The sequence below is a fragment of the Lygodium microphyllum genome, chromosome 19 (genome assembly GCF_053477565.2).
Source record: "Lygodium microphyllum isolate KBCC chromosome 19, Lygodium_microphyllum_v1.1.10, whole genome shotgun sequence".
NCBI lineage: Eukaryota > Viridiplantae > Streptophyta > Polypodiopsida > Schizaeales > Lygodiaceae > Lygodium > Lygodium microphyllum.
In genome coordinates, this window is record NC_141153.1 from 79,180,259 (window position 1) to 79,207,042 (window position 26,784).

At 41.5% G+C, this 26,784-nt stretch overlaps 1 protein-coding gene across 3 annotated transcripts in view; it reads right to left on the reverse strand.

The window, feature by feature from the left end:
* The window catches only part of LOC148020073 (V-type proton ATPase subunit e2-like), a 78,814-nt gene that overhangs the window by 22,370 nt on the left and 29,660 nt on the right, over positions 1-26,784 (reverse strand). For all 3 annotated transcript variants that reach the window (XR_015694987.1, XR_015694986.1, XM_087700894.1), the window contains exon 2: positions 9,812-9,859. Coding sequence is in view for 1 of the 3 variants with exons in the window: in XM_087700894.1 (XP_087557020.1) it covers positions 9,812-9,859 (48 nt within the window). In the remaining 2 variants the exon portion in view is untranslated. The remainder of the gene's footprint in view (positions 1-9,811; positions 9,860-26,784) is intronic.

Sequence of the window (26,784 nt, forward strand, 5' to 3'; positions counted from 1 at the left end):
GGGGCAAATCAATTTTAAGACTTGCTAGATTTGGTGGACAGCATTCCTCCACCTAGCATTTGTGTTTACAGCCTTCTACTGGCGTTTTCATCATCCGGCATCATCCTCTACAGTCGCCTACACTTTGGTGATCAGTGTTTGGTGTTCTTCCTCTCTCTTCACGGTTTGACTGGTGGTCACAGACTTGGGATCCATCTCCAGGGTGGATGCCACTCTCCGACACACTACTCTGCCCTTAAGTATCTGTACACTCTTACATTCATTTGCATTATTCATTTACTTCAAAGTTGTCTTCTTCTCTCCCTTTTTCTGTTTGTGTTTGAGTTTTGAGTTTTGCGCTTAGGGTTTGAGTTTTGAGTTTTGCGTTTGGGGTTTGAGTTTTGCTTTTTGTGTCTATGTTTGTCTCTTTGTGTTTCTGTCTGGTCGTACACTCTGTGTTTCCTCGGTGCAAACCCTAGCAGTTTTCTTCACAAGCTATATCCCATGAACACCGCTCTTTTGGAAGCTAGCTCAAATTTGTCCCTCTTTTTCTTTGGGATGTGAACATAAACATCACACCCAAATACCCTGAAATAAGAGACATCTGCCAAAGTAAGCCTCAAAAGGTTTCATACCAATCACAACCGATATAGGGGATCAATTAAGGATGTGAATAGTAGTGGCCCATGAACATTGAGGTGTTGATACTCCATCATAGTTTGCGCCATTTCGAGCACAATGCAATTCTTCTGCTCCAATATGCCATTCTCCTAAGGTGTATTCGTACTAGCAAACTCCTGGTTAATGCCATGATCTACACAAAAACAAATTAGCTCATGGGAGGCAAACTCCCCCTCCATGGTCAAAACACAAAGTCTTGAGTTTCTTGCCAAACATGTTCTCCTCAAAGATCAACCAATCCTTCAAGTGTGAGAACGCTTCAAACTTAAACTCCAAGAAGTACGCCCATGTCATCTTGTTAAAATCATCAACTGTTAGTATAAAATACAAACTTCCCTTAACGAAATCCATCTACATCCGTCCACACAAGTATGTCGAAACAAGCTCCAAGGGCTCCTTAGCCCTTCGTATAACCTTGCTAGGAATAGTATCTTTATGTTGTTTGCTATGAACAAAAGATACACATGCCGGGTGGCTCACCCCAATCTTTGGCAATCCATACACAAGCTGACCACAAGATGCCTTTCAAAGGTACTCGTGGTAGAGCATGCCAAAGCTCTAAGTTCGTGAAAAAAAAAAAAAGGATGAAGACCACATCTTGTAGACTCCATTCTCCTCATGACCTACACAAAGAACCTGTCAAGATACCCCATCAAGAACTCGTGAGTCCTTATCAAACTCGAATGTCAATCCAAGAGCACCAATCTTGCTCATCACCTTTGCCTTTAATCAGGTCCAGAAAGCTGTCACCTATGAGTATTTGCCTATGCATCGAACACGTACAAGCAATACCATCTAAGAAGTCGTGGCGGAAAGCGCCACTATTCATAATCCCCTCACAAGACTATGGGGTCAACATTGCTACATTAGTGGTTATCGAAGGAACATTCTCAAGCATCCCCAAATGGAGAAAGGCGGCCAATGAAGAAGCAACCACCACTCCTAAGTCCTTTGTAGTCTTCACTTTCTTGGTGTCCTTCCTGTCCTTGTTAGGGAAATCCTTCTTCCAATGACCTGTTTTGCCACATATGTGACAAGTAGACTCCTTGCCTTTATCTTGCTTTGACTTCTCATCCTTCTTCGTCTTGCTATTGTTCTTGCCTCTTTGCTCGAAAGACCCACTGGTCAAATCCTCTGACCTAGGAGTCTTCTGACCTTTGAGTTGTTCCTCTTGGTCCAAGACCATCAAAATCAACTCCTCCCACTTAAGGGTCTCGGTCCACCCTAAAGCAATCAAGACAAAATAGAATGCACTGAATCGGAGCAGTAACTGGAAAAGAAGAGCTATTGCCATGTCCTCCAAGGTAATCACCTTCCCTACGTTTTGGACCTACATCTACAATTGTCGAAGCTTATTGACATGCTCCCACATAGAAGAAGACTTGTTGAGACTCAAGGTCCGCATTTAAACCCCTAGAGATACTCGCTTCATAACAGTCATCTGATTGTATATTTGATCTAACCCCAATCATATCTCCCAAGCCACAGTTAATTGCTCGATGTGAGCAATGACGGCTTAAAGTAAAAGAGAAAGAGGAAAGAATCGATGAGCTCATTCAATTTGTCACAATGTGCCTGTAGCTCCATCAACTTGGCTTTCTTATCAACAGAAAGCTTGTGTCAACCACTTGTGTCGTGCAACAAATGGACCAAGGACCGAGCATATCATTAAGATATGATCTTTCCACCAACTAAAGATTGTCCTAAAACCGTTGAGATATAGCATGGCACTCAAACATCCCAATTCATAGCATTTGAAAAGATAACTAGAAAATGAGCCCCACTTAAGATTGAGTAACAACGGTTCTATCCAAAGTATCCTCACGATGTGAGGACTTAACATCTCAAGGAAAAATGCTAGAAGGATTATTGTCACCTTCCTCCAGGTGCAAAGAATGGAGAAAAGGAGTCTGCATCTAGATCTATGTTTATCCCTACAATTACAACAAAGTCTATCCACCTTCACATTGATCGAGTGAAGAACTCTCCTTTAGCTCTCTCATCCTGAAAAAAGCCTTGGTTGGCAATAGCACTGCATCCAATCATATGACATTCAAGTATAATTGGCTCCAAGATATCTATCATTAGGAGGGCTCTATCATTGTAGGTGGTATCTCATCAATGTCTATTTGTGGTACTAATTGTGGTGTGGGCACCATGTCATTACTTCTCAATCATCCTTATTAGAGCTCCATATAGGAAGTCCATGTTCTAAATCTGGGTTTCCATCTCCTTCCAATTCATGTCCTTACTCAACTTGGTAACCGCGCTATCTTCACTAAATATGCAATCATCAAAGAACATGCCACCTTAGGGGGCATGCTTTTGATTTGGCTTCACAACAGAGATTGACAAAAATCTCTCCCTTTGATGGCTCAAACAGCTGGAAAATGCTAAGATAACCTAAGAGATGGCTAGGGAATGAGAGAGAATGCCGTAGAGAGAGAAATTTCAGAGTTTCATTGCGAGAAATGCTAAAAAACTGCTACTGTCCTGCTGAAACAGCCATGGAAGTTGTCACCTACGACTTAGGACCACCAGAACGACTGTTACCCCCTCCTGTATGCTGTCATCTACACCAAAAGAACCTTGAGTTGTTCTCACCTCCTCTTGGAAGGCTCCAAATTGCTATCTCACTTGCTATAGAACTTGTCCATGGTGGCTATAAATCACATCAGCAACAAATCCTTGCTCTCTCACAACCTCCTCTCTTACAATGGCTAGACTAGACTTCCACTAACCCTAAAAACATTAAAAACGTTTTTCCCATTTGCATGCAGTAGTTTTGCCAAGTGGAAGCCTTCTAATCCCATTTTTCAACATTATCTAGCTATTAAATTAATTTTCAAAATATTAATTTTAAAATTTAAGTTAATAATTATTCTAGTGCTTTAAAAAAATTAATTACATCAGCCAATAATAAAATTGGCTAGGCTAATTTGTCCTCCAAGTATCCTTGAGCAATTATTGACCCTTAAACTTGCATTAATTAATTAATTAATGCCTAGTCTCCAATGTCACCATTGACATTAGGGCCAATAAATTGATTTAGGCCCAAATCTAACACCGAGTACCACCTGTTACCTGTAAGACATAACTTATTACAACTTTTGCCTTTGGCAACCACTACATCCTCAGGATCCTTGGCCTATTATCATGACATAACCGCCATGTGCCTCACACGTACTCAACAACCTTGCACATTTGAGTAATAACTTCATTAAATGTTATCGACAAGATTTAAGCATCTTAAAATTTCACATCCCCATGACAAACCTCCCCCTTGAAAACTCTATAATCATCCTCGATTGCACCACGTTGTGCCAAAAGAAAAGCACACTGTACTAGAATTTCCATAAGGCATCACAGTCACAATATTCACCACAGTTGTCTAACCATGCCACATGCCCCAAACCTTGCTGAAAATTTCTTGCCAACATAAACATGATGTAAATCTGAAAAACAATCCAGAAGTGTTGCTAGAAACCCAATGGATAAAAACATAACTCATGTTTCTCAACTACTCTAGCTTCAAACCACATTAAAGCATATTTTCAGCATAAACTATGGCTGAAACTCTCAATGGCATTTATTCACATGTTGCTACCTATGGAGCCAATTGTAAACCATTGAAAATTGAGTATAATCTGATCATCAACTAAACGCTTTCTGATTTGAGAACTGATCTCAAACTGCTGCAAATGTGACCTCAAACTGATCACAAACTGATCGCAAAATTTGATCACCAATCGATGCAAAACTGATCCCAAAAGTGACCATAAACAGTTCTCAAACTGATCAAAAATTGAGCTGAAACTTATCAAATTTTGATCTCAAAACTGAGACAAACACTCATGCCCAACTGATTATGAACTAATCCCAAACCGATGCAAAAGTATAGTCTCAGAGCCACGGTAACAACCATACTCATCTGCATACATCTCATAGTGACTATTACACTAAGTAGTGACCCCATGGCAGACATACTATCAAACACTCATGCCCAACTAATCATGAATTGATCCCAAACCAATGCAAAAGTATAGTCTCAAGCTACGGTAACAACCATACTCATCTGCATACATCTCATAGTGACTAGTACACTAAGTAATGACCCCATGGCAGACATTCTTCCCCTTTAAGCATTGTGATGCTTTATACTTTCATATTGTTGCAATTCCAACTTAACTAATATGCAACATTGCATCCAGTTGACTAGCTTCTCGTGTACCTGACATGCGAGAAGCACCAGATGCATAAGAAAACATTTGTGCTTGCATACTTTGGAGCATTGCAACATGACTGTGCATGGGAATTTGCATACTACCAACCATACCAAGATACATTTTCCCATACATTGCATGCATTACTAGCAACATTTTTCCTCGTGACCAATAATGTACAAAGCATTTGCATGACCAACATTAATACCATGAGTCCCAAACACAATGGGCAACATAAATGCATTGCCAAACTTGCCACTTTGTGCCCCAACATCATGCCAACATTGTTATACATGGGGTTACGCATATTACCAATCATACCTGGATACATTGAGCCTTGCATATCACACATTGGTTGCTACGTACCATAAGGAGTAGTGTCATACATCTCCATATGTGGAGACCTTGACTCACCGTAGCATGGAAACTACTACCACCACCAAAGTACCATGGTTGCCCCATGATTGCATGTATGCACTGCTCTCCAAAAAGCATTGGATTGGCATCTCCAAGTTCAACTTGCTATGCATCAATTGCCCCACTGTCATCATTTGTTTATGCTCACTACCCACATTTAGAACATCATGTTGTTCTATTGGCTCTTCCTTCAATGCATCTTGCTCTCCTGAACCTCTTGAAGACAATTTTCTCTTCTTGCCTTTACTACCCTCCTTTAAAGGATTCAAAAAGTACAAGAACAGAGGATAATTTGCCAATTACACAAATATTTTAGTTGACCTCATCAGCTGATCTTTAAAATAGTCATCAAACTCCTCTTGCTCTTGCTAGTTATCAGCTTTTGAAGGCCTACAAGGACCCACATTTTGGTCTAAACCAACATTATCAGCTTGTTGTCCGTATTGTGTGCCTTTGTCCGAGATCAAACATTGCATTTTCCCCAACACTTTGTGAATTTTCAGATTGAGAGGTATCATCCCCACATAGTCCCATCTCAGTATCTAAAGATTTTCTTGCTATAATGCTTAGCTGAATACAATTTCAGCACTAAAGCAAAGCTTCTAACCTTTAATCACGTGCCTTAGACCCACCAATTTGAGGGAATTGATAGTATCCTGGCAATGGAGCCATGACCCCAACCTTCCTTCTCAGATATGGTGGTAAATAACCTGATTAAGCACTAATTACAGCAAGCATAAATTTCTTGTACACCGAAAATGCACACTTTACCACTTTAATGTTGGACATTGGAAGTTGGCGACCCTTGCAATATTTCTTATCTTATATTGCAAATGTAAGGAATACAACTGAGATCCTCTAATCTCCTTTGCTATTCCAAGTGCCTCTTGCCGTCAAAATTGACCAACAAGCCTCCAAACCAATTTGCCCTTGGTTTTCTTGGGGATTGGCCTTCACCCTACTCCTTGAAATACAAATTCAGTCCCAAATCTGATATTGGTTGGCTAGTCTTTTGAATCTCCTTGAAATTCCTCAATTTCAGCCTACTGGAATTTAAGTCCTAGGCTCTCGATTCTGAGTGCACATCTCGAGGCGACTGTCAAAACCCTGATTTTTGCTGTAAATTACGGTTTACAACAAAGATTGACTGAAATCTCTTCCTCTGATGGCTCAAACTACTAGTGGAAAATGCTGAGATAACTTGAGAGATGGCTAGGGAATGAGAGAGAATATTGTAGAGAGAGAAATTTTAGAGTTCCATCATGAGAAATGCTGAAAATTATCGTTGCCCTGCTCAAACAGTCATGGAAGCTATCACTTGTCTAGGACCACCGAAAAGATTGTTGCCCCCTCCTATATGCTATCACCTATACCAGAAGGACCTTGGGCTGCAGAGGGCTCCAAATTGTTGTCACTTACTGTAGGAATGGTCCATGGTGGTTGCAAATTACATCAGCAGCCTCTTCTTGCTCTTTCACAACCTCTTTCTCTCTCACAATGGCTAGAATAGACTTCCACCATCCCCTAAAAACGTTTTTTCCACTTGCATGGGCAAGTTTTGCCAAGTGGCAGCCTTCTAATCCCATTTTTCAGCATTATCCAACTTATTAAATTAATTTTCAGAATATTAATTTTGAAATTTAATTTAATAATTATTCTAGAGTTCAAAAAAAATCATTCTACCAATCAATAATTAAATGGGCTAGGCCAATTTGTCTTGAAGTATCCTTGCACAGTTATTGACCCTTAGACTAGCATTATTTAATTATATTAATGTCAAGTCTCTAATGTTATCACTGACATTAGTAGCCAATAAATTGGTCTAAGCCCACATCTGACACCAGGCACCACACCTAGTACTTGTCAAATATAATTTATTACAACTTTTGCCTTTGGCACCCACTAGCTCCTCAAGTCCTTGGCCTATTACCGTGAAATAACTGCCATGTGTATCACATGTGCTAAACAACCTTGCACACTTGATTAATAACTTAATCAAAAGTTATCAGCAAGATTAAAGCATCTCAAAATTTCACATCTCCATAACACTAAAGGTTGAATATGGCAAAATGCAACAATGTGCCTTTCAAATGTACTGGTTGTTAATCATTGGAGGCTAAAACAATAAGGTGATAGCTGAAAGAGGAAGCGCTCATGCAGAGCGGTCTGATCAGGTCACAGTTGTCCATGTTCAACGGATGGTAAGGATACATGACCTATGAGATACACATTTTTGAAATACAAATGACAATATGGAATTGTAATGGCTCATTATGGACACACCCAGGGAGGATGGAGAAGGTGATGGAGGACCATGAGCTGAATTTTGTCACAGCGACACACCAGAGTCCTGAGAGGGGATTGCCCAAAGTACAGGAATATGTACGGGAGTCCACATACAAGAGCTGCACGAGACATCAAGGCACCGCTCGAGGATCAGGAGAAGTGGCGATATTAATCAAGCAAGATCTACAAGATAGAGTCCAAATCATGGCACAAGAGCCAAACACACAATACATGTGGATCAAGGTAGAGATCTCCCACAGTTGAATGTTGTATATTGCCCTCTGCTACTTTTCCCCACAAGGATTGAGATATGCCACTGGGGAGCCCCAACAACGGGGGGAGAAAAGGATGGAGGACGAGAATCCCCTTTTACAGACAAAGATGGCTATTTGACACATTAGTCACACTAGCCATGATGTATGGTGCACCTATTTGGACCCCTGGCCTCGCTACATACTTATGGATATAGATCGAGAGACCATAGATCATTATGCTCTCAGATATGATCCACAACAACCCATCCATACCACATGAGATTATTAGAGCCGAGTTCCCTACACCCCCCATGATGATGGGCCCTTTTTCATATCAGAAGTGGTGCACCGATGGAAGCATAAACAAGTGCTGAAATAAACTGTCAAATACAAGACAAAAGAGAAAGAAATAGAAGACCACTGCAAAGGAAGAGAACTCAGAGATGTCCTCAAGAAATGGAATCCATATACTAGACACAACACAGTCACGTACAACAATGAGTCACTGGCTGCGTGGGCACTAGCACTGACACCTCTCTCCAACAAGAAGTCCACTAGAAGAATGATGATGACTGTATATAAGGAGGAAGAGGAGCCCAACGATAAATAGCCTCAAAATAAGCCATAATCAGCAATCGGTCAGCCAGCATTAAATGCTAGTGGACTTGCATAAAATGCCAAAAACTACATGAAATGACCACAATAAAAATGCCTAAAATCCATACAAAAGTGCCCAACCCATCAGGCATGCACAGACTCATACATGAAGTGACAATCCTGCTACCACCCTCTCTTAGATCATGAGTGATCTAATACAACACAATGATACAATGATAATGACTCATAACAATCCATACAACATAGAACCACTAGAGCAGAACCATGGATACCCAAGTAGTGGGTAATCAAGCCACTACCAAGGTACCTCGAAGAGAACCTGATATTAATGTCGATCATACCAGCTCCTAAAAATAGAGAAGTACTATAGCATGTCTCTGTGTCCATTATCAACATCTCGCAATAGCATACAAGACTATGCTGCCAAAAATGCCTCTAAACATATGTGACCATGGATTTCCTGCAGACTGCCAAAGTGTTCCCTCATGTGAGCATAAGACTAGGAGCAAAGCTGTTCATTGTCAAATACCAACCCATCATGAACCTAGATGTCAATCCCAACTCCACGATTTGAACTACCAAACTTCAATTGATGCATCATGGGACTTCCCTATCTGGAACTTGTGTACCTATATACTTGTACAGATAAGGCTTAGTGGCCCCATCTAACAACCCTCTCACACTCCCTCTCTAGCACTACGCAGTCATGAGGGATGACCGCATCACTTAGACTAGAAAGCAACAGAGAAAGGGACTTGGTAAGGGCCACCATGTTAGAGCTGGACATTCCTTGGACTGGCAAGGGGAGCATGAGCAACTTGTGCAACAGGCAATAGGGGCAAGATGTGTGCCACGTGGCAGTTGGGCGTAGGAGTCGGACAACTGCTGTCCAGTCGGCTGCAATTACCTGCATTATTTGGGGAATTATTTTCGGCCTATTTATAGGCTTTATTTCCAGCAGCCGCTATCAGTTGTGTCTCACAGATTTCAGGCTGCAGACCGTGGAGACTGCCCTCAAGGCTGATAGAGACCGAGATCTTCGAGGTGGAGACATACGCAGATATTCTCTCCACACCCGTATATAATTTTGCATCCTCATACAGTATTCTTCACTGCAGATTTTTTTTTTTGTGTGTGTGTGTGTGTGTGTGTCTCTCTCTCTCTCTCTCTCTCTCTCTCTCTCTCTCTCTCTCTCTCTCTCTCTCTCTCTCTCTCTCTCTCATATTCCATTATTTTCATTCTACTCTTGAAAAACCCCTTGAACACTTTTTATTAAAAACTTTTACGCTAACTTGGAATATAGACACAAGTTGAAAAAAGTCAACATCTACAAATAAATGCAAATAAACTTACATCATCCAACAGCAGATAATCGTCGTAATCACCAACAACAAATGTAGCCTGTTAACAAAAAAGTATACGAATTATCTTGTTGAAAAAGGCTTGCTAAGCAATAACATCTTATGTTTTAAAGTTCATAGACGTAACTCCTATTAGATATAAATTTAAGTGCAAAAAAATCCATAGTGTTCTAAAGCAATTGGAGAGGTACAAGTTACAACACCCCTTCAATGAAAGACATGAGTGAAAACCACAATGGACTCACAATGGTAGTGTTACAAGCATCTGAATTTACTCCTAGATCTAGGCATCTTGGACATTGGATTTGCAATGTAGGACATGGGCACACTCTTTGAATTATTAAATTGCCAAAGGTCATAAGTGAAGCTTTCAATCTAATGGCTAAAAGGGTGGTTAGAATATTAAATCTAACAGCTTAGCCAAGAGTTTGTGTAGGACATTACACTTCAAAGTTTGGGCAGCCCAATTGAAATTTTATGTTTGGGCTGGCCATTTTTGTGAGAGGAATAGTCGGCAAGATCAAGGGGAGCAGGTTCAATTTCGAAGTTGGAATTGCACGCATTGAGGATTCAGGAACAAATGAGGGACTGATTTACAATTGAGTATTAGGGTTTACAAGGTGATTTGTAAGATGCAGTAATTGTGATTGCCAAAAATGGTCTTTAAGCACATAGGCACGGAAAATCCAAGCCTGGAGCACACTAAACAGCAAGGTTTTGACTGATCAGCACCAGATACTCCCTAGTCTACCTGCTGATGACAGTGGAAATTTGCCATACACAACTAAGTGGACCCCACACAGGCTGACATCATCCTTTTCAAGGTTGTCTACACCAGCAGCAGTCCTTTTCTTTGTGTTTTCCAGGTTTTCTTGAAGGACATAGACGACAGGCCAGTCGGACTGGCAGGATCATGTGAATCAGGTCCACAAGGACTGCTGAAGTGATGACCAAGTCAAAGACTGGTATTCCAACCACTTTGACTATGAGAATCATCACAAAAACCCCAAGATCAAGACAACAATCATGATGCAGATTGAGAAGCAGACCATGACCGGTTTCCCTCCCAACCACCTTATCATTCTCTCCCTATTCCCCTTCCATGGCCTCAAGTCCACGCATATTTATTTATTTATTTATTTATTTATTCAAAACCTAAAAGTGGTACACTAGTCTTTTGTACCGAACATCAAGTGTCGTGCTCACTCTATCTCTCTACTGCTCTCAACCCTCTACACATTCACTCTCAACTCCGAAATCCTTGCATCAAACTAGTATCAGAGCCAATGATTCACACAAGCAAGCAGTCGTGACCAGCAGTCACTGCTGACAATGCAGTTGTCTTCATTGGGACCAACAGGTGGCAGCTTTGTTAACACCTATTGCAAGCATAAAGACTGGCGGTCGAGGGGGGGGGGCTAGGCGAAGACTACACGACGGTTCGAGCGAACTGTTGGAGAGTAGGCGACAGGCGATGGGTCGACGACGGGTCACACGGGACCTACACGTGACAAGAACCAAGTGGTGGACGGGACGGGCTGCGACCAAACAGGACGGACATGTTCGCAAGTCACCCATGACCAGACGGGCCACAAATCACAAAATGGCAATCAAATTTATGTCATATTATTTTATTATTTCAAATTTGTTCCCCTCCAACAACTAGATGTTCGCGCGCACATGCAGAATGAGCAAGCCTGACCTGAAAAATTGGGGCTTTTCCCAATTTTGGGAACTTTAATGCAGACTTGGACAATCTGACTCAAAATTTGCAAAATTGGTGCACATTTGCCCGTGAAATTTTGGGGCTTTTCACATTTTAGTGAAATTTCTTCCATTTCATTGAAATTTGTGCACAATGGACCCAAGAAATTTGGGGCTTTTGCAAAATTTCATCAATTTGTGCATTTGCCAAGTATATGCACTTGGGTACGTGTGCTGATACAATCTGAACGGATTATCCCCAAAGTATGGACTTATCCAATCCGTTGCAAAGACAAGGCCTTGGATAAATTTAAAAATTTCCCGACACTTACTGAAAATCAAACCAGCAAGATGTTAAAATGTCTTCGCTCTGACAATGGTGGAGAATATGTGTCCAAATCCTTTCAAGACTTTTGTGACAGCAAAGGGATTAAAAGGGAGCTTACTGCTCCTCATAATCCGCCCAAAAATGGTGTTGCAGAGCGTATGAATAGGACCATTCAAGACAAGGTTCGTACAATGATGTCGCATGCTGCTTTACCCCATGGTTTTTGGGCAGAGGTTGTTATGACAGCCATACACTTGATTAATCAGTCACCAAAGAGGTCTTTGGGGAAAGAGTCCCTCAAGAAGCGTGGTCAAGCAAGCCACCTTCGTATACACACTTGAAAGTGTTTGGCTGCGAGGCATTTGTGCATATCCGCAAGGAAGAACGCAGTAAACTTGAGCCAAAGTCCTGTAAATGTATTTTCCTAGGATATGGTGATGAATGTGAGATGGAGTATAGATTATGGGATCCCGAGAAGAGAAAAGTAGTACGCAACAATGATGTCATCTTCCGGGAAGATCGCATGCACAAACAACCCGAGAGAACACAGGAGGTCAAAAGGGTTGTATTCCGAGAGGATGTACCAATAGGACAACAAAGAATGCCCCTTAAACAGCAGCAAATACCTGCTGTAAATGTCCCTGAAAATGCAAGCAATGATGCTGAAAATGATCAACAGGATCTTGCCCATGATATCCCACAAATTCAGTAAGAACATGTGTATCTAGAACAACCTGAACCAACTATACAGCATGTTGAACCTGCAGAACAGCAAGCTGTTAATGCAGATTTGCAGGCTAAACAGCTAGCAAATTTTGACCACTAGGTCCGTAGGTCGACCAGAGAGCAAAAACAGCCAAATAGATTTGTTCCTGGAGTAAACTATGTGGTTGATTATGTCATGTTAACAGATTATGGTGAACCGTCATGCTTCCAGGAAGCAATGGACAGACAGGATAGTAAGAAATGGCAAAAAGCAATGCTATCAGAGATGGAATCTCTCATGAAGAATGGCACTTGTGATTTGGTACTTTTGCCAGAAGGACAAAAAGTGCTACCCTGCAAATGGGTTTACAAAACAAAAGTCACTTCTGGTTCTTTGCCCAAGTACAAGGCACGCTTAGTTGCTAAAGGATACAAGTAAAAACATGGAATTGATTTTTATGAAATCTTTTCTCCTGTAGTCAAAATGACTACTTTGCGAACCATCTTGGGCTTGGTTGGATCTAAGGACATGAAACTCATACAAATGGATGTAAAAACTGCCTGCTTACATGGTGATCTGCATGAGGAAATCTATATGCAGTAGCCTAACGGTTTTATTGCAAAGGGAAAAGAGCACATGGTATGTAAACTCAACAAGACTCTGTATGGACTAAAGCAGGCACCACGAGAATGATATCACAAATTTGATACATTCATGCAATCTCAGGGATTTCATCGTTCTCAAGTTTATCACTGCTTATACACCAAGAAGGCAGCAGATGGCAGTCTTATTCTCTTGGTTCTGTATATGGATGACATGCTAATTGCAGGCAAGGATGTTCATGCCTTGAACAATTGAATATTACAAAAGTTCTGCAGCTTTTCAATATGGAGAGGGGGAAGCTATTAGTGTACCATTGCCTCCATATGTGAAACTTAGTGCAGATGACAGCCCTACATCAGATGATGGAACAGCTGAAATGGCCAAGATACCCTATACTTCAGCTATTGGTAGCTTGATGTATGATATGGTTGCTACATGTCCTCACATTGCATTTGTGGTGGGAGTGGTTAGCAGATTCATGGCATATCCTAGCAAAAACCATTGAAAAGTAGTGAAGGGTATCATGAGATACCTTAAGGGCACAAAGGATTTGTGTATTTGCTTTGGTAAGCAGAAGTCATCCGTTATCGGTTTCACGGATGCAAACTATGCTGGCCATCCTGACTGCAGGAAGTCTACTTCAGGATATGTGTTCATGTTCACAGGAGGAGCAATCTCTTGGATATCTAGGCTGCAAAAGCGTGTTGCATTGTCTACTATAGAGGCAGAATATATGGCTTCCACAAAGACATGCAAAGAGGCTTTATGGCTTTCACGTCTGGTGAGAGAGCTTAAGAGTACACAGGTTCTTATCCTCCACTATGACAGTCAGAGTGCTATCATGCTAGCATGGAATCCTGTCTTTCATGCAAAGACAAAGCACATAAGGTGAAGTATCACTTTATCACGGATGTACTTGACAGCAAGGGTATTGAGCTTGTCAAGGTACATATAGATGATAACCCTGCAGACCTCATGAAGGGTCTTCTAACCAAGCGGTTTGCTCATTGCCACCAGATGATGGGGGTTGGATAGTATGTGTGTCTTTCAGCTTTGTATATACATAAACTTAGTTGATTCTTTCCTCTACCTTCAAGCACGTTGCCTTTAGGTGGGAGATTGTTGGGAATAAAGGCTCGACATGCCTTTTACCGTGTTCGGGTGTGAACACACCCTTCACTTGTTGTACTTTATATATATTCAAAACCTAAAAGTGGTACGCTAGTCTTTTGTACCAAACATCAAGTGTCGTGCTCACTCTCTCACTCTACTGCTCTCAACCTTCTGCACATTCACTCTCAGCTCCGAAATCCTTGCATCATGCCCATCCTACCCTCTCTCCCTGCTTTTGCAAAGTTGTCAACATCAACCTATCTTGGCTTCCCAAGTTGGATCTACCATGGACTCTGTGACTTTATGTGGTTAGGTAAAAGCCAAGTAAAGCCCACTCATTTCTCTTTCTGAGCTGTGCAAACTATATTCCCATGCATGTAAAGACCTATTCAAAACACCGTAGAGGTCTAGACCCAATTGGCATCCTTATCAGGTTCAAACATTTGGGCATTGGATGACCCTCAAATTGAGTTACAATACCTCTTTGTCACAGATTCCCCTACGATAAAAGATCGCATCAACTAGATAGAGGAGATTCGAGATGAGCTTGCATCCTTGGGAAGATTTTGACTTCGCAAGACCTTGCTATGACGCTTTTGTCAAATCTTCCATCACTAAAGGATAATGATTTCTATACGAGTCTTCTCACCTCTCATACTCGAGATACTATCACTTGGGAGGAGCTAGTCCTTATGGTGCTAGAGCAAGATACCCATCACAAGGAGACTAGTTCTCACATACCTAGTGCATAAAATCGAGCTTTTGGGACCTCATCATTGGGTAAAGGATAGTCCAAACAAAAGAAAGGGAAGAAAAAGTAAAAGAAATCAGAGTCATTTTTCGACTCTGTACAAATTTAGAGCAGAAGCACAAAGAACATCCCAAGTATCCACACTAAGCAAAGACCTTGCATCCATACATGGGAGGGTATAGTCACGATTGGTGACATCTCATCAATACCTATTTGTGGTATTGGCACCTTGCCTTTGTTTTCTAATCATCCATCTCAGAGCTCTGTATCAGAAACTCTCCATGTTCCAAACTTCAGCTTCCATCTCCTTTCTATTGATGGCCTTGTCAGACTCGATACTCTGGTTCTCTGTTAGTCTACCATTTTCTCAGATAGTCATCACCTAGTTGTGAGCTTCATCAGAGTCTAACGAAGAAGTTGAACCTTGGACTGTTTCTCTTTATTCAGTTTATGTGCATTCCTTCTTTAGTTACTATGGGGTGTGTTCACACTGTTTGCAGCCATTTCTCTAGCTTTGCCAAGGGTTGCACAGCCTATGCATCATGAGGCTGATCAAGTCAGCCATAGTTTATGCCATGTCAACATTTTCATTGGCCAATTTGGCTGGTTAGCCATTCTTGCAGGCTGACTGCTATTTTCACTGCCATATTTGGCAATCAGCCAGGTTTGGTGAATCATGGCTATATATAGCCAGCCCACTTGATGGGCAGATTACCTCGTCTTTCTTTTGCAAGTTGCACACTCTAACATTCATCTCCGCCTCTATCTCTAGTACTGCCATCATCTTCAACCTGATCTACTGCCCTCACTATCGCTTTGGGCTGCTTGCAAGTACCAATAAATCAGTCCATAACTGTATTCAACATTCATTTCAGATTCAGTGCAGATTTCTCTTCCCTTCCTATTGTCTCTCTCTTCTCCTTTCTCTCCATGTTCATGTTTCTCTCCCATTGCACATTCTCACATGGTATCATCACCTAAGCGAGGACACAGAAGTTCCAAACAACGAAGACTACCCTGTTGCTGAAAACACAAATTTCCAGCCTGCTATTTGCTACAAAAAATGCAGATTTTCCTACATGCAGCATTACTCAGGTGCTTTTGACAAAAGCAGGACACCTACAATTTTTCTTTTGCAGGTGGACTCTTCTACAACAAAATGCAGCAGATTTAGTGTGTTTGCAAGTCATGGAATATCACAAGTTCAATGGTTTTGATGACTCAAATGAGGAGACTATTCATACTCCCTCTAACAGGTGTCATAAACATCGCAAAGATTAGAGGCCAAAACCCCATTCTTAACAAGAAAGGTCTCGAAGATCAGAGCAGCCTTCCCCTTCCCCAGCCTTCCCCTCCCCCCTTCTCTCAAAGTCTCCCATGGGGCCCCTCCATCCAACCTTAGGATGCCTATAATAGTACCTTTTGTTTAGGTGCCCATTCTCCCTTCTCTATCCAAAGATCTGTTGGATGGATCTAATTACTCCCTTTGGTCCTGCAAAGTGGAGTGTATCCTCGACACATTTGATCTTTGGACTCTTGTGACTACCCCTATTCCTCGTCCCATGGAGGATCCCACAGTTGGTTCAACTATGGATAGTGCAATCCTTTGGGATAGGCTCAACTCTCAAGCCTAGTCCTCTCTCTTTATAAGCCCATAGGATTCTGTCCTTTTTCATGTGTGTAGGTTAAGGACAACACCGGAACTATGGACAAAGCTTTCTTCTCTCTATCATCGAAAGAATTTGCCCACCATTTTACCTTGGAGAAGAAGCTTCAAATGCTCTCGGTTGATGACTCTCCTTTCACGAAGGATCACATCAACAAAATTAAGGACATGAAGGATGAGCTTGCATCCCTTGAATGGACGATATCTTTGAAGGACATGGTAAGGATTCTCCTTATCCAACTACCATCTCCTAAGTATGATATTTTCTACACTAGTCTTTTTACCTCCGCAATACAAGAGACTTTTCTTTGGGAGGAGCTAGCCCCACTTGTCTTGGAGTATGATGAGCATCTCAAAGAGAAAGGATGCCAGTGTATCTAGCTTTACTAAGGCTTTTACTGCAAGTGCAAGAGAGGGAAACAAGAAGGCAAACAACAAGAAATAAGATGAGAAGAAGTCAAAGTCCAAGGTGATGCGATTGCTATAGCAGTATATATCTGCAATAGGTCTCCAACTTTGCTTTACAAGACATGACTCCATATGAGGCTTCCTTTGACAAAAATCCTTCTATGTCTCATTTTTCGCCGTTGGGTGAGATGTCTATGTCCATGTGGACAAGAAGAAATGAGGCAAGTTCAAGTCAAAGAAGTTTATCTTCATTGGTTATAGCACAATTACGGAAGGGTATACGCTCTTTGACGAGACGAAACAAAAGATTGAGATGAGTAGGGATGTGATATTTGATAAGGCTACAGCCTCAGATGGCACCCCTCCTTCATCTTAGACTCCTCCCTCTCCATCCCCTCCTTTCCAACCTTCAACTCCCCTTCCATCCTTGATAGCTCCTTCTATTCCTTCTTCATCAAGTATTCCTACTCCTTTCCCATCCCCTCAAGTTCTTCTAGGGATGTTGAACCGTCTGAAGGGAAGCCCTCTTCTTCTCATAAGCAGATGTACCTTTACCCAATGAGAGGGAGTCCCTATCCCAAATATGTGCACTATAAGTATCCGAGGTGAAACGTCCTCCTAGAATCCAACCTATACACGAGACATGATACAAGCCATATCCACAAATATAAGGGACTGGACATCAAACTCAACTCCCAATCATAGAGCCAAATGAGCTCGTTCCCCAAACCTAGGAGCTAGCAGCATTCTAGGTGGCAACCACATCCCAAGGTTGGTATCCTATACTGCTAACCCACATCATCCTAGTGTATAAATACATGCTTGGACATTGGAATGGACGCAAGTAGTATTGGTCATAGTGGTCATAAAGTGGCTTAGTACGGGTTAGGGCAGCCAAGTCCTATTAATAGAACTCAAGGCCCTATTGTCCATATCATGTGTCATCACCATAGTCATGACCCGAAGGTTGCTAGCTCCCAGGCTCAAGGGTGAACTCGTTTGGCTCTATGATTGGGAGGTGAGTCTAATGTCCAATCCCTCATATTTGTAGATATGGCTTGTGTTGTCTCTTCTTATGGTGCAAGCAACGTAGGCAACCTCATCCACTTGTTGCTTCTCGCAAGGCTACTACTCTACTTGAGTTGGTGTAGACTAACTTGTGCAGACCTATGGGCACAATCTCCATTGGGAAGCCAAATATTTGATGCTTATTGTTGAAAACTTTAGTAGGTAAGTGTGGCCTTATTTTCTAGAGTACAAGAGTAAGGCATACTCAACTTTTGTGATTGAAAGGTATTTGTTGAAACATAAACTTCTTTCAAAGTTTATAGTATAAGAGCAAATCGTGGAAGAGAGTTTTGCTCCAGAGTTTTTGGCAAGTTTTGTTGAGAACATGAGATTCAAATGGAGCATTTTCATCCAAACACACCATCTGAGAATGGTGTGGTGGAATGTACCAGCACGACCATGCTTAAGATAGCCATTCAATGTGGGAGTATCAAGGTCTTCCTCATTCCCTTTGGTGTGAGGCAATTGCTAGAACGTGTTAGCAGATATGTCAGTTCATGGTTGAGTCTCTGCATGTGATCCAATGGACTAGGGCACCAAGACATTTCCTAGATTATTTAGGCATTTTATCTAGCATTTTATGATGTCTATTTTGAGCACTTATTGTTGGCCAACCTGACAACATTTATGGCATTATTTCAGCCTATTTATTAGGTATCCCTCCTCCACAATCATCACGCATCATCTGTCATTCATCATCTAGCATGTTCTAGTGGAGGGAGAGGAGCAAGTGTCAGTGCCTTCACAGCCACTGACTCACATTAATTCTATACCATCTCATATCTTAGTATATGGATTCCATTTCCCGAGTATCTCTTTGCTTCTGAGTTCTTTGTGCAATGTTCTTTTATTTTACAATGTTTCTCTTTCGTTTTCCTTTGTCTCTTGTGTTCAACAGCCTATTACACCAGTTTTCAACACTTCCATCACTGCATCCACTTCTGACATGGTATCAAATTGCAAGATCATTGTTCCTACTGCTGTTTTACATTGTTTCAAGTCTGAGTTTTGACTTTTCGTCTGCTGTTTAGACCTGCTTTGACAGCTGCGACTGATTTCCAGCCTTGGTGACCATCTTTTGATCATTTTTCAGTCTCTTTCATTAGCATTTTGCAAACTGCCATTTGCATTTATTATTTTCTCGGGCTGTTTCAAGGTTGGGGACTTGTTTTTGACCCTTCTCCATCAACGTATTGGTATCTGCTGGCTGAGGCAACCTGTTTTTCTACAAGGTGATTGCATGTAATGCAGCTATTGTTTGCATTTTCCTGATCAGCATTATTTGTGTTTTGCCTTTTTGCTTCTATGCAAGGTTGGGTGACAAGTTTCAAGCTATTTCGTAGCTATGTTTGATCCGTATTTTCCTTTTGTGCTACACTACTCAGCTTTAGAGAGGGTTCATGTGCAACCAATGGTTGTGTTCTCATCACTACACTCTGGTTACTATTGATCTTTTCTCTAGGTACTTTCTTTACTCCTTTGAACTCATGCAATCCTTGTGAGTCTCTATTTTTGGCATACTTTTCTCCCTAAAGATCCCTTGTCTTTCTTCATCTTCTCTGTATCCCTCTCCTCATGGCTCCTCCAACATTTCCTACTGATGGTCAGCATGCCGACATTATTTTCTCATCTTCAAGTGTTATGTTGGAGACTTATTGTGTTCAATGAAACCATCCTTCCTTCTCGGATAGGGTGGTAAATAACTTGATTAAGCACTAATTACAGCAAGCATAAAATTCATGTAAACTGAAAATGCACACTTTACCACTTTACTCTTGGAGAACATCCTATTGGCCCCAAAATTGAAGCCCCCTGCGGTATTTCTTTATATTGACTCTTAGACTAGCATTAAATAATTAATTAATCTCTATTATCTAATGTCACCATTGACATTAGTGACCAATAAATTGGTCTAGGCCCAAATCTAACACCAAGTACCAGCTAGTACCTGTCAGACATAGCTTATTATAACTTTTGCCTTCAGCACCCACCACTGCATCCTAAGGGTCCTTAGCATGTTACCATGACATAATTGCCATGTGTATCACATGCGCTAAACCACCTTGCACATTTGATTAATAACTTAATCAAATGTTATCGACAAGATCAAAGTATCTCAAAATTTCATGTCCCGTGACAAACCCCCCCCCTTGTAAGGCATCACAGTCACAACATTCGCCACTGTTGTTTCAGCATACCACATGCCCCAAACCTTGCTGAAAATTTCCAACCAACATAAGCACGACATAAATCTGAAAAACAATCTAGAACTGTTGCTAGAAACCCATTGGATACATATATAACTCATGTTTCTCCACTATTCTGACCTCAAAACCACAGTAAAGCATATTTTCAACATAAACCATGGCTGAAACTCTCAATGGCATTTACTCACATGCTACTATCCATAGAGCCAGCTGTAAACCATTGAAAACTAAGCATAACTTGATCATAAGCTAATCACTTGTTCATTAAGGAACTAATCGCAAATTGCTATAAATGTGACCTCAACCTGAGCGCAAAAATTGACCAACAATCAATGCAAAATTATCCCAAAAATGACCATAAACGGTTCTCAAACTGATTAAAAACTGAGCTGAAACTTATCAAATTTTGATCTCAAAACTGAGGCAAACACTCATGCCCAACTGATCATCAACTGATCCTAAACCGATGCAAAAGTATAAGTCTCAGAGCCGCGGTAACAACCATACTCGTCTGCACATATCTCACAGTGACTAGTACACTAAGTAGTAACCCCATGGTAGACGTATTGTCAGCACAATATCTTGGATGCATGCTAAATACATTCAAGATCCGCTACATACGAGAGATATCCACAACTGGCAAAGTGAAAGTGTTACCTTCACCTTGAGCATCAAGCAATGCTCTGGACCCCCGTTCTGCTGAACCTTACTGAGCTCGAATTGAAGTCTATTGTAACTCAAAGGCATCTAGGTAAAGTTGCAACAACTGAGGATGCTCTATCAAGTCATCCTCTTCCATCCATTTTACATCTATTAGTAAAACAATGCTAAAGCTTAACCAAGAAGCATATAGAGACTTTACCTCTAACTTTACTTGCCTCAAACCTCCACTAGATTGTAGGCCTTTCTTCCCCTTAAGCATTGTGATGCTTTATACTTTCATATTGCTGCAATTCCAACTTAACTAATATGCAACATTGCATCCAGTTGACTAGCTCCTCGTGTACCTGACATGCGAGAAGCACCAGATGCATAAGGAAACATTTGTGCTTGCATACTTTGGAGCATTGCAACATGACTGTGCATGGGAATTTGCATACTACCAGCCATACCAAGATACATTTTTCCATACATTGCATACATTACTAGCAGCATTTTTCCTCATGACCAATAATATACGGAGCATTTGCATAACCAACATTAATACCATGAGTCCCAAACACAATGAGATGCATATATGCATTGCCAGACTTGCCACTTTGTGCCCCCTAGCATCGTGCTAACATTGTTATATATGGGGTTATGCATATTACCAGTCATACCCGGATACATTGGGCCTTGCACACCACACATTGGTTGCTACATACCATAAAGAGTAGTGCCATACATCCCCGTATATGGTCCCTAACCCACCATAGCAAGGAAACTACTGCCACCACCAAAGTACCTTGGCTACCCCATCATTGCATGCATGCCCTGATGTCCAAAAAGCATTGGATTGGCACTTTTAAGTTGGCCTTGCATATGCATCAATTGCCCCACTGGCATCATTTGCTTATGCTCACTACCCACATTTAGAACATCATGCTGCTATATTGGCTCTTCCTTTGGTGCATCTTGCCGTCCTGAAGCTCTTTAAGACGATTTTCTCTTCTTGCCTTTGCTACCCTCCTTTAAGGGATTCAAAAAGCGTATCAATTGAGAATCATTTACCAATTGCACAAACATTTCAGCTATTGTCCTCAACTGAACTTTATACTAGTCATCAAATTTCTCTTCCTCTTGCTAGTCATCACCTTTTAAAGGCCTAGAAAGACCCACATTTTGGTCTAAACCAACATTATCAGATTGATGTCTATGGCGAATAAAGGGCCATCGTGCCTTTTATATGTGCACGGGTGTGAACTCACCCTTAGCATTTGTACTTTCATATATATCTATCTAAAACCTAAAGAGATACACTAGTCTTTGTACCGAAAATCAAAGGTGTCGTGCTCACTCTCCTTTCTATTGCTCTCTACTCTCTGTGTGTGTTATCCGTTGCGTTCACTCTCAGCTCCGTCAGACTCCATCAAACTGATATCAGAGCGGATAACGGGCATGAGATAAATGGCGTGAGGTGACACACCTAAGGTAATAGGCAGACGAAACAAGTCGCAAGCTACAGGAGACGTGTTTGAGGCGAGCAACAGGCTCAAGCCACACGCCGCAAGAAATAGTCACAGGCTAGTAGGCAGATTGTGGGCTGCAAGAAACAGTCGTAGGCGACCAAGCTGTAAGCGAGGCGACAGTGGACAAGCGACTAGATGACAACAGGCAACACGTGACCAACGTGGGTAACGGGCGATGGATTCGTAGACAGTCGACACGCGGCAGTGTCAACTGCGTGACAGGCTAGTGGACGGGCGTATGGCAACCTGTGTGACGGGTCAATGAACGAGCATGCAACAGGTCGTGACGACAAGTCAACGGACCTTGTCACGTCATTTTTTCAAAGGACCACAAATTCGTTTTTTTTTTTCTCTCTCTTCAAAATTCTCCTTGAATTTTCCCTTGGCCTGACGGGCGTTTGTGCATGTAAGCACAGTTCAAAATTTTTGGCAGATTTGTACCAAAAATTTGAGGATTTGTCCAAATTTGATGCGAGCAAGACACAACATTGATATTTGTCTCAGAAATTGCAGGAATTTGTGACATTTTGCCTCTGACATTTGGGGCTTTTCATGTACATGCAAGAATTGGGCTGAAATTTACCCAATTTCTCGACATTGATGCACATTGAACCCCGTGCAATTTAGGGCTTTTGCTGTTCGGGCGAAATTTGTGCGACACTTGGTCATTTTATGTACATGCGAGTTTAATTCCATGCAATTTGGACATCTAGCACTTGGAAAATTTTGGTGGTTTTGCTGAAATTGCTCTATTTTGGCAAAATTGGCCTATTCTATGCATGTCAGAGATAGTGCAGATGTATGGTTGATGCTTTGAGCACAAAAATTTTGGGGCTTTTGACCGTGCGTGTCAAATCTTGTGCCCGTGGATACATGTACAACAGAAATTGTAGCTAAAATTTGGTACTTCTCATGTAATGTGATGTATTTGTCCTTGGAACAGTTGTAATCAGTTGTGGACTGCTATAACACAAGGTTTAGTGCTTCTGAAAATTTATTTACACATCTGAAATTTCTGCTTTTTTACGTGGTTATTTATTGTTGGTTGGTACTTGTTTGTACCTTGGTCACTTGTGTGACAGTTTGGGCCTGCATTTGCTGAATTTGTTGGTCACATTTGGACTGAAAATCATAGCTGGCAGTAATGACAGCAGTCATCTCATGCACATTAAGAAGCTTGAAGGAGCATATAACTTTTAGTCTGGCAAAAACAGTGCTATAATATCCTGTTGCAGAAGAAGCAGGCAAGGCTGATTAAGACCAAAGGGGCAAAGCCTGCAGATATGGAACAGGAAGATTGGGATGAGTTAAATGAGCTTGCACGTTCAACCATCGAGCTATCGATTTCTGATGCCTTGCTGTTTAGCATTGAAGGTTTGGATTCTGCCTATGCTATTTGGACTTGACTGGAAAAATTATATGCCCAGAAGAGTGCCCCAAGCAAAGTTTACTGGCTGAAAAAGCTTATGGATTTGCGTAAGAAAGAGGGTACATCAATGTATACTCACTTGAGTGAGTTTAACTCCATTTTCAGCCAGCTGGTTGCCTTGGAGTTCAAGATTTATGAACAATTTAAGGCTACGTTCTTGCTTTGCACTCTACCAGAGAGTTCGGATACATTCAAGACTGCTATGAGCAATTCTAATGCGATGCTTTTGTATGCTGATGTAGAGAATGCTCTCCTCATGGAAGAAATAAATCAACAGAACAATGCATCTAGTAAGTCTTCTAGTGCTTTGCATACTAGGGACAAATCACAGCAGAAAGGCAAATCTGATAGCAAGGGACGTAGTAAATCACGTGGTAAGGATGTTGAATGCCATCATTGTGGCAAGAAGGGTCACTTTAAACATGACTGCTACAAATGAAAGAAAGAGAAAGGAAAGGGCAAGAAGACAGATGATAGCAAGGAAGAGAAGAAAGAGAGTCAGTCTAAGAAGAGCACTGTCAAAATTGAAGAGGTGAATGTAGTCACTCATGACAGTGACAATGGGAATGACGTACTCTTTGTCTCTTCACACTTTAGTACACATGCTTTACTTACAGATATGGATGATGACATGCATATTTGGATTCTAGATTCATGTGCTTCCTTTCATGTCACCCCTTATCGTGAGTGGTTTTCCGACTATACAGGGGGTCAATATGGTGTTGTCCATCTTGGGGACAACTATGCATATGACATTGCAGGTATTGGCAATGTGCAGTTGCAGTTTCAGCATGGTTTTGTCTTCACACTTCAGCATGTACGGCATGTACCTCAGCTCAAGAAGAGCTTGATTAGCATAGGGCAGCTAGATGACGATGGATTTCATACCACCTTTGGCGATGGGAAATGGAAGATCTATAAGGGATCTAGAGTGATTGCCAGAGGTTGTAAAAGTGATACCATGTATCCTCTCCATGTATCTAGTGTGCATGACCATGTTGTCGCCGTGACCGAACAGTCAAGTGTTTCTTTGTGGCATGGCCGGTTGGGACACATGAGTCAAACTGAAATGAAAGTGCTTTCTCGTTTGGGTTACTTGCCTTGTCTTCGTTATGCTGATTTTGAGCATTGTGATCATTGTGTTTATGGTAAACATGCACAGATGTCTCATAAGAAGTCTCTTTCACTGAAATCTTCTTCTCTAGAGTTAGTACATTCCGATGTATGTCAAATGCCAAGGTTATCTTTAGGAGGAAAGAAATACTTTGTCACCTTTGTCGATGATGCTACACAAAAGGTATGGGTTTACCCTATTCGTAGCAAGGACGAAGTGCTTGACAAGTTTCAAAAATTCTTGGCATTGGTTGAGAATCTGATTGATAAGATACTTAAGTGTCTTCGCTCTAACAATGGTGGGAAATATGTGTCCAAGGCCTTTCAGGCATTTTGTGACAACAAAGAGATAAAGAGGGAGTTCACTGTCCCTCATAATCCACCCCAAAATGGAGTTGTAGAGCGTATGAATCGGACCATACAAGATAAGGTCCGTACGATGCTGTCTCATGCTGCATTACCCCATGGCTTTTGGACAGAGGCTGTTATGACAACTGTTCACTTGATTAATTGGTTACCGAACAGGTCTTTTGGAAGTGGGAGGGGGGGGGAGGGGATCCCTCAAGAAGCGTGCTCAGGCAAGCCACCTTCATATGCTCACTTGAAAGTGTTTGGCTTCGAGGCTTTTGTGCACATTCGTAAAGAAGAACGCAACAAACTTGAGCCAAAGTCCTGTAAATCATTTTCCTAGGATATGGTGACAGGGGTGAAATGGGGTATAGATTATGGGATCCCAAGAAAAGGAAAATAGTACGCAGCAATGATGTTATCTTTCAGGAAGATCGCATGCATAAACAGTCCGAAAAGATTGAGGAGGTCCATAGGGTTGTATTCCGGGAAGAAATACCTTTTGGACAGCAAAATGTGCCTGCTGTACAGCAGCAAATACTTGCTATAAATGAACCTGCAAATGCAGAAAATAATGCTGGAAATGATCAGCCAGATATTGCCCATAATGATGAGCCACTGGATGTGCATGAACAGCCAGGACAGCAAGCTGTTAATGCTGATTTGCAGGCTGAAATGCCAGGACAGCAAGCTGAAAATGGAAATTTGCAGGCTCAACAGCCAGCAAACAATTATCATTGGGTTAGGAGATCGTCTAGGGCTACTAGATAACCTGATAGATTCGTTTCTGTTGCAAACAATGTGGCTGATTATGTCATGTTGACAAACTATGGTGAACCGTCTTGCTTCAAGGAAGCAATGGATAGACAGAACAGCAAGAAATTGTATAAAGCCATGTTGTCAGAGATGGAATCTCTTGAGAAAAATGGCACTTGGGACTTGGTGCAGTTGCCTAAAGGGTAGAAAACCCTTCCATGCAAATGGGTTTACAAGATGATGGTCACTTCTGGTTCCTCGCCAAAGTACAAAGCAAGATTGGTTGCGAAGGGGTACAAGCAAGAACATGGAGTTGACTTTGATGAGATATTCTCTCCTATAGTCAAGATGACTACATTGAGAACCATTTTGGGCTTGGATGCAGCTGAAGATATGAAGCTCATACAGATAGATGTAAAGACTGCATTCTTACATGGTGATCTACATGAAGACATATATATGCAGCAGCCTGAAGGGTTTGTGGCAAAAGGGAAAGAGAAGATGGTATGTGAACTCAAAAGGAGTTTGTATGGGCTGAAACAAGCACCAAGAGAATGGTATCATAAGCTTGATACATTTATGCAATCTCAAGGT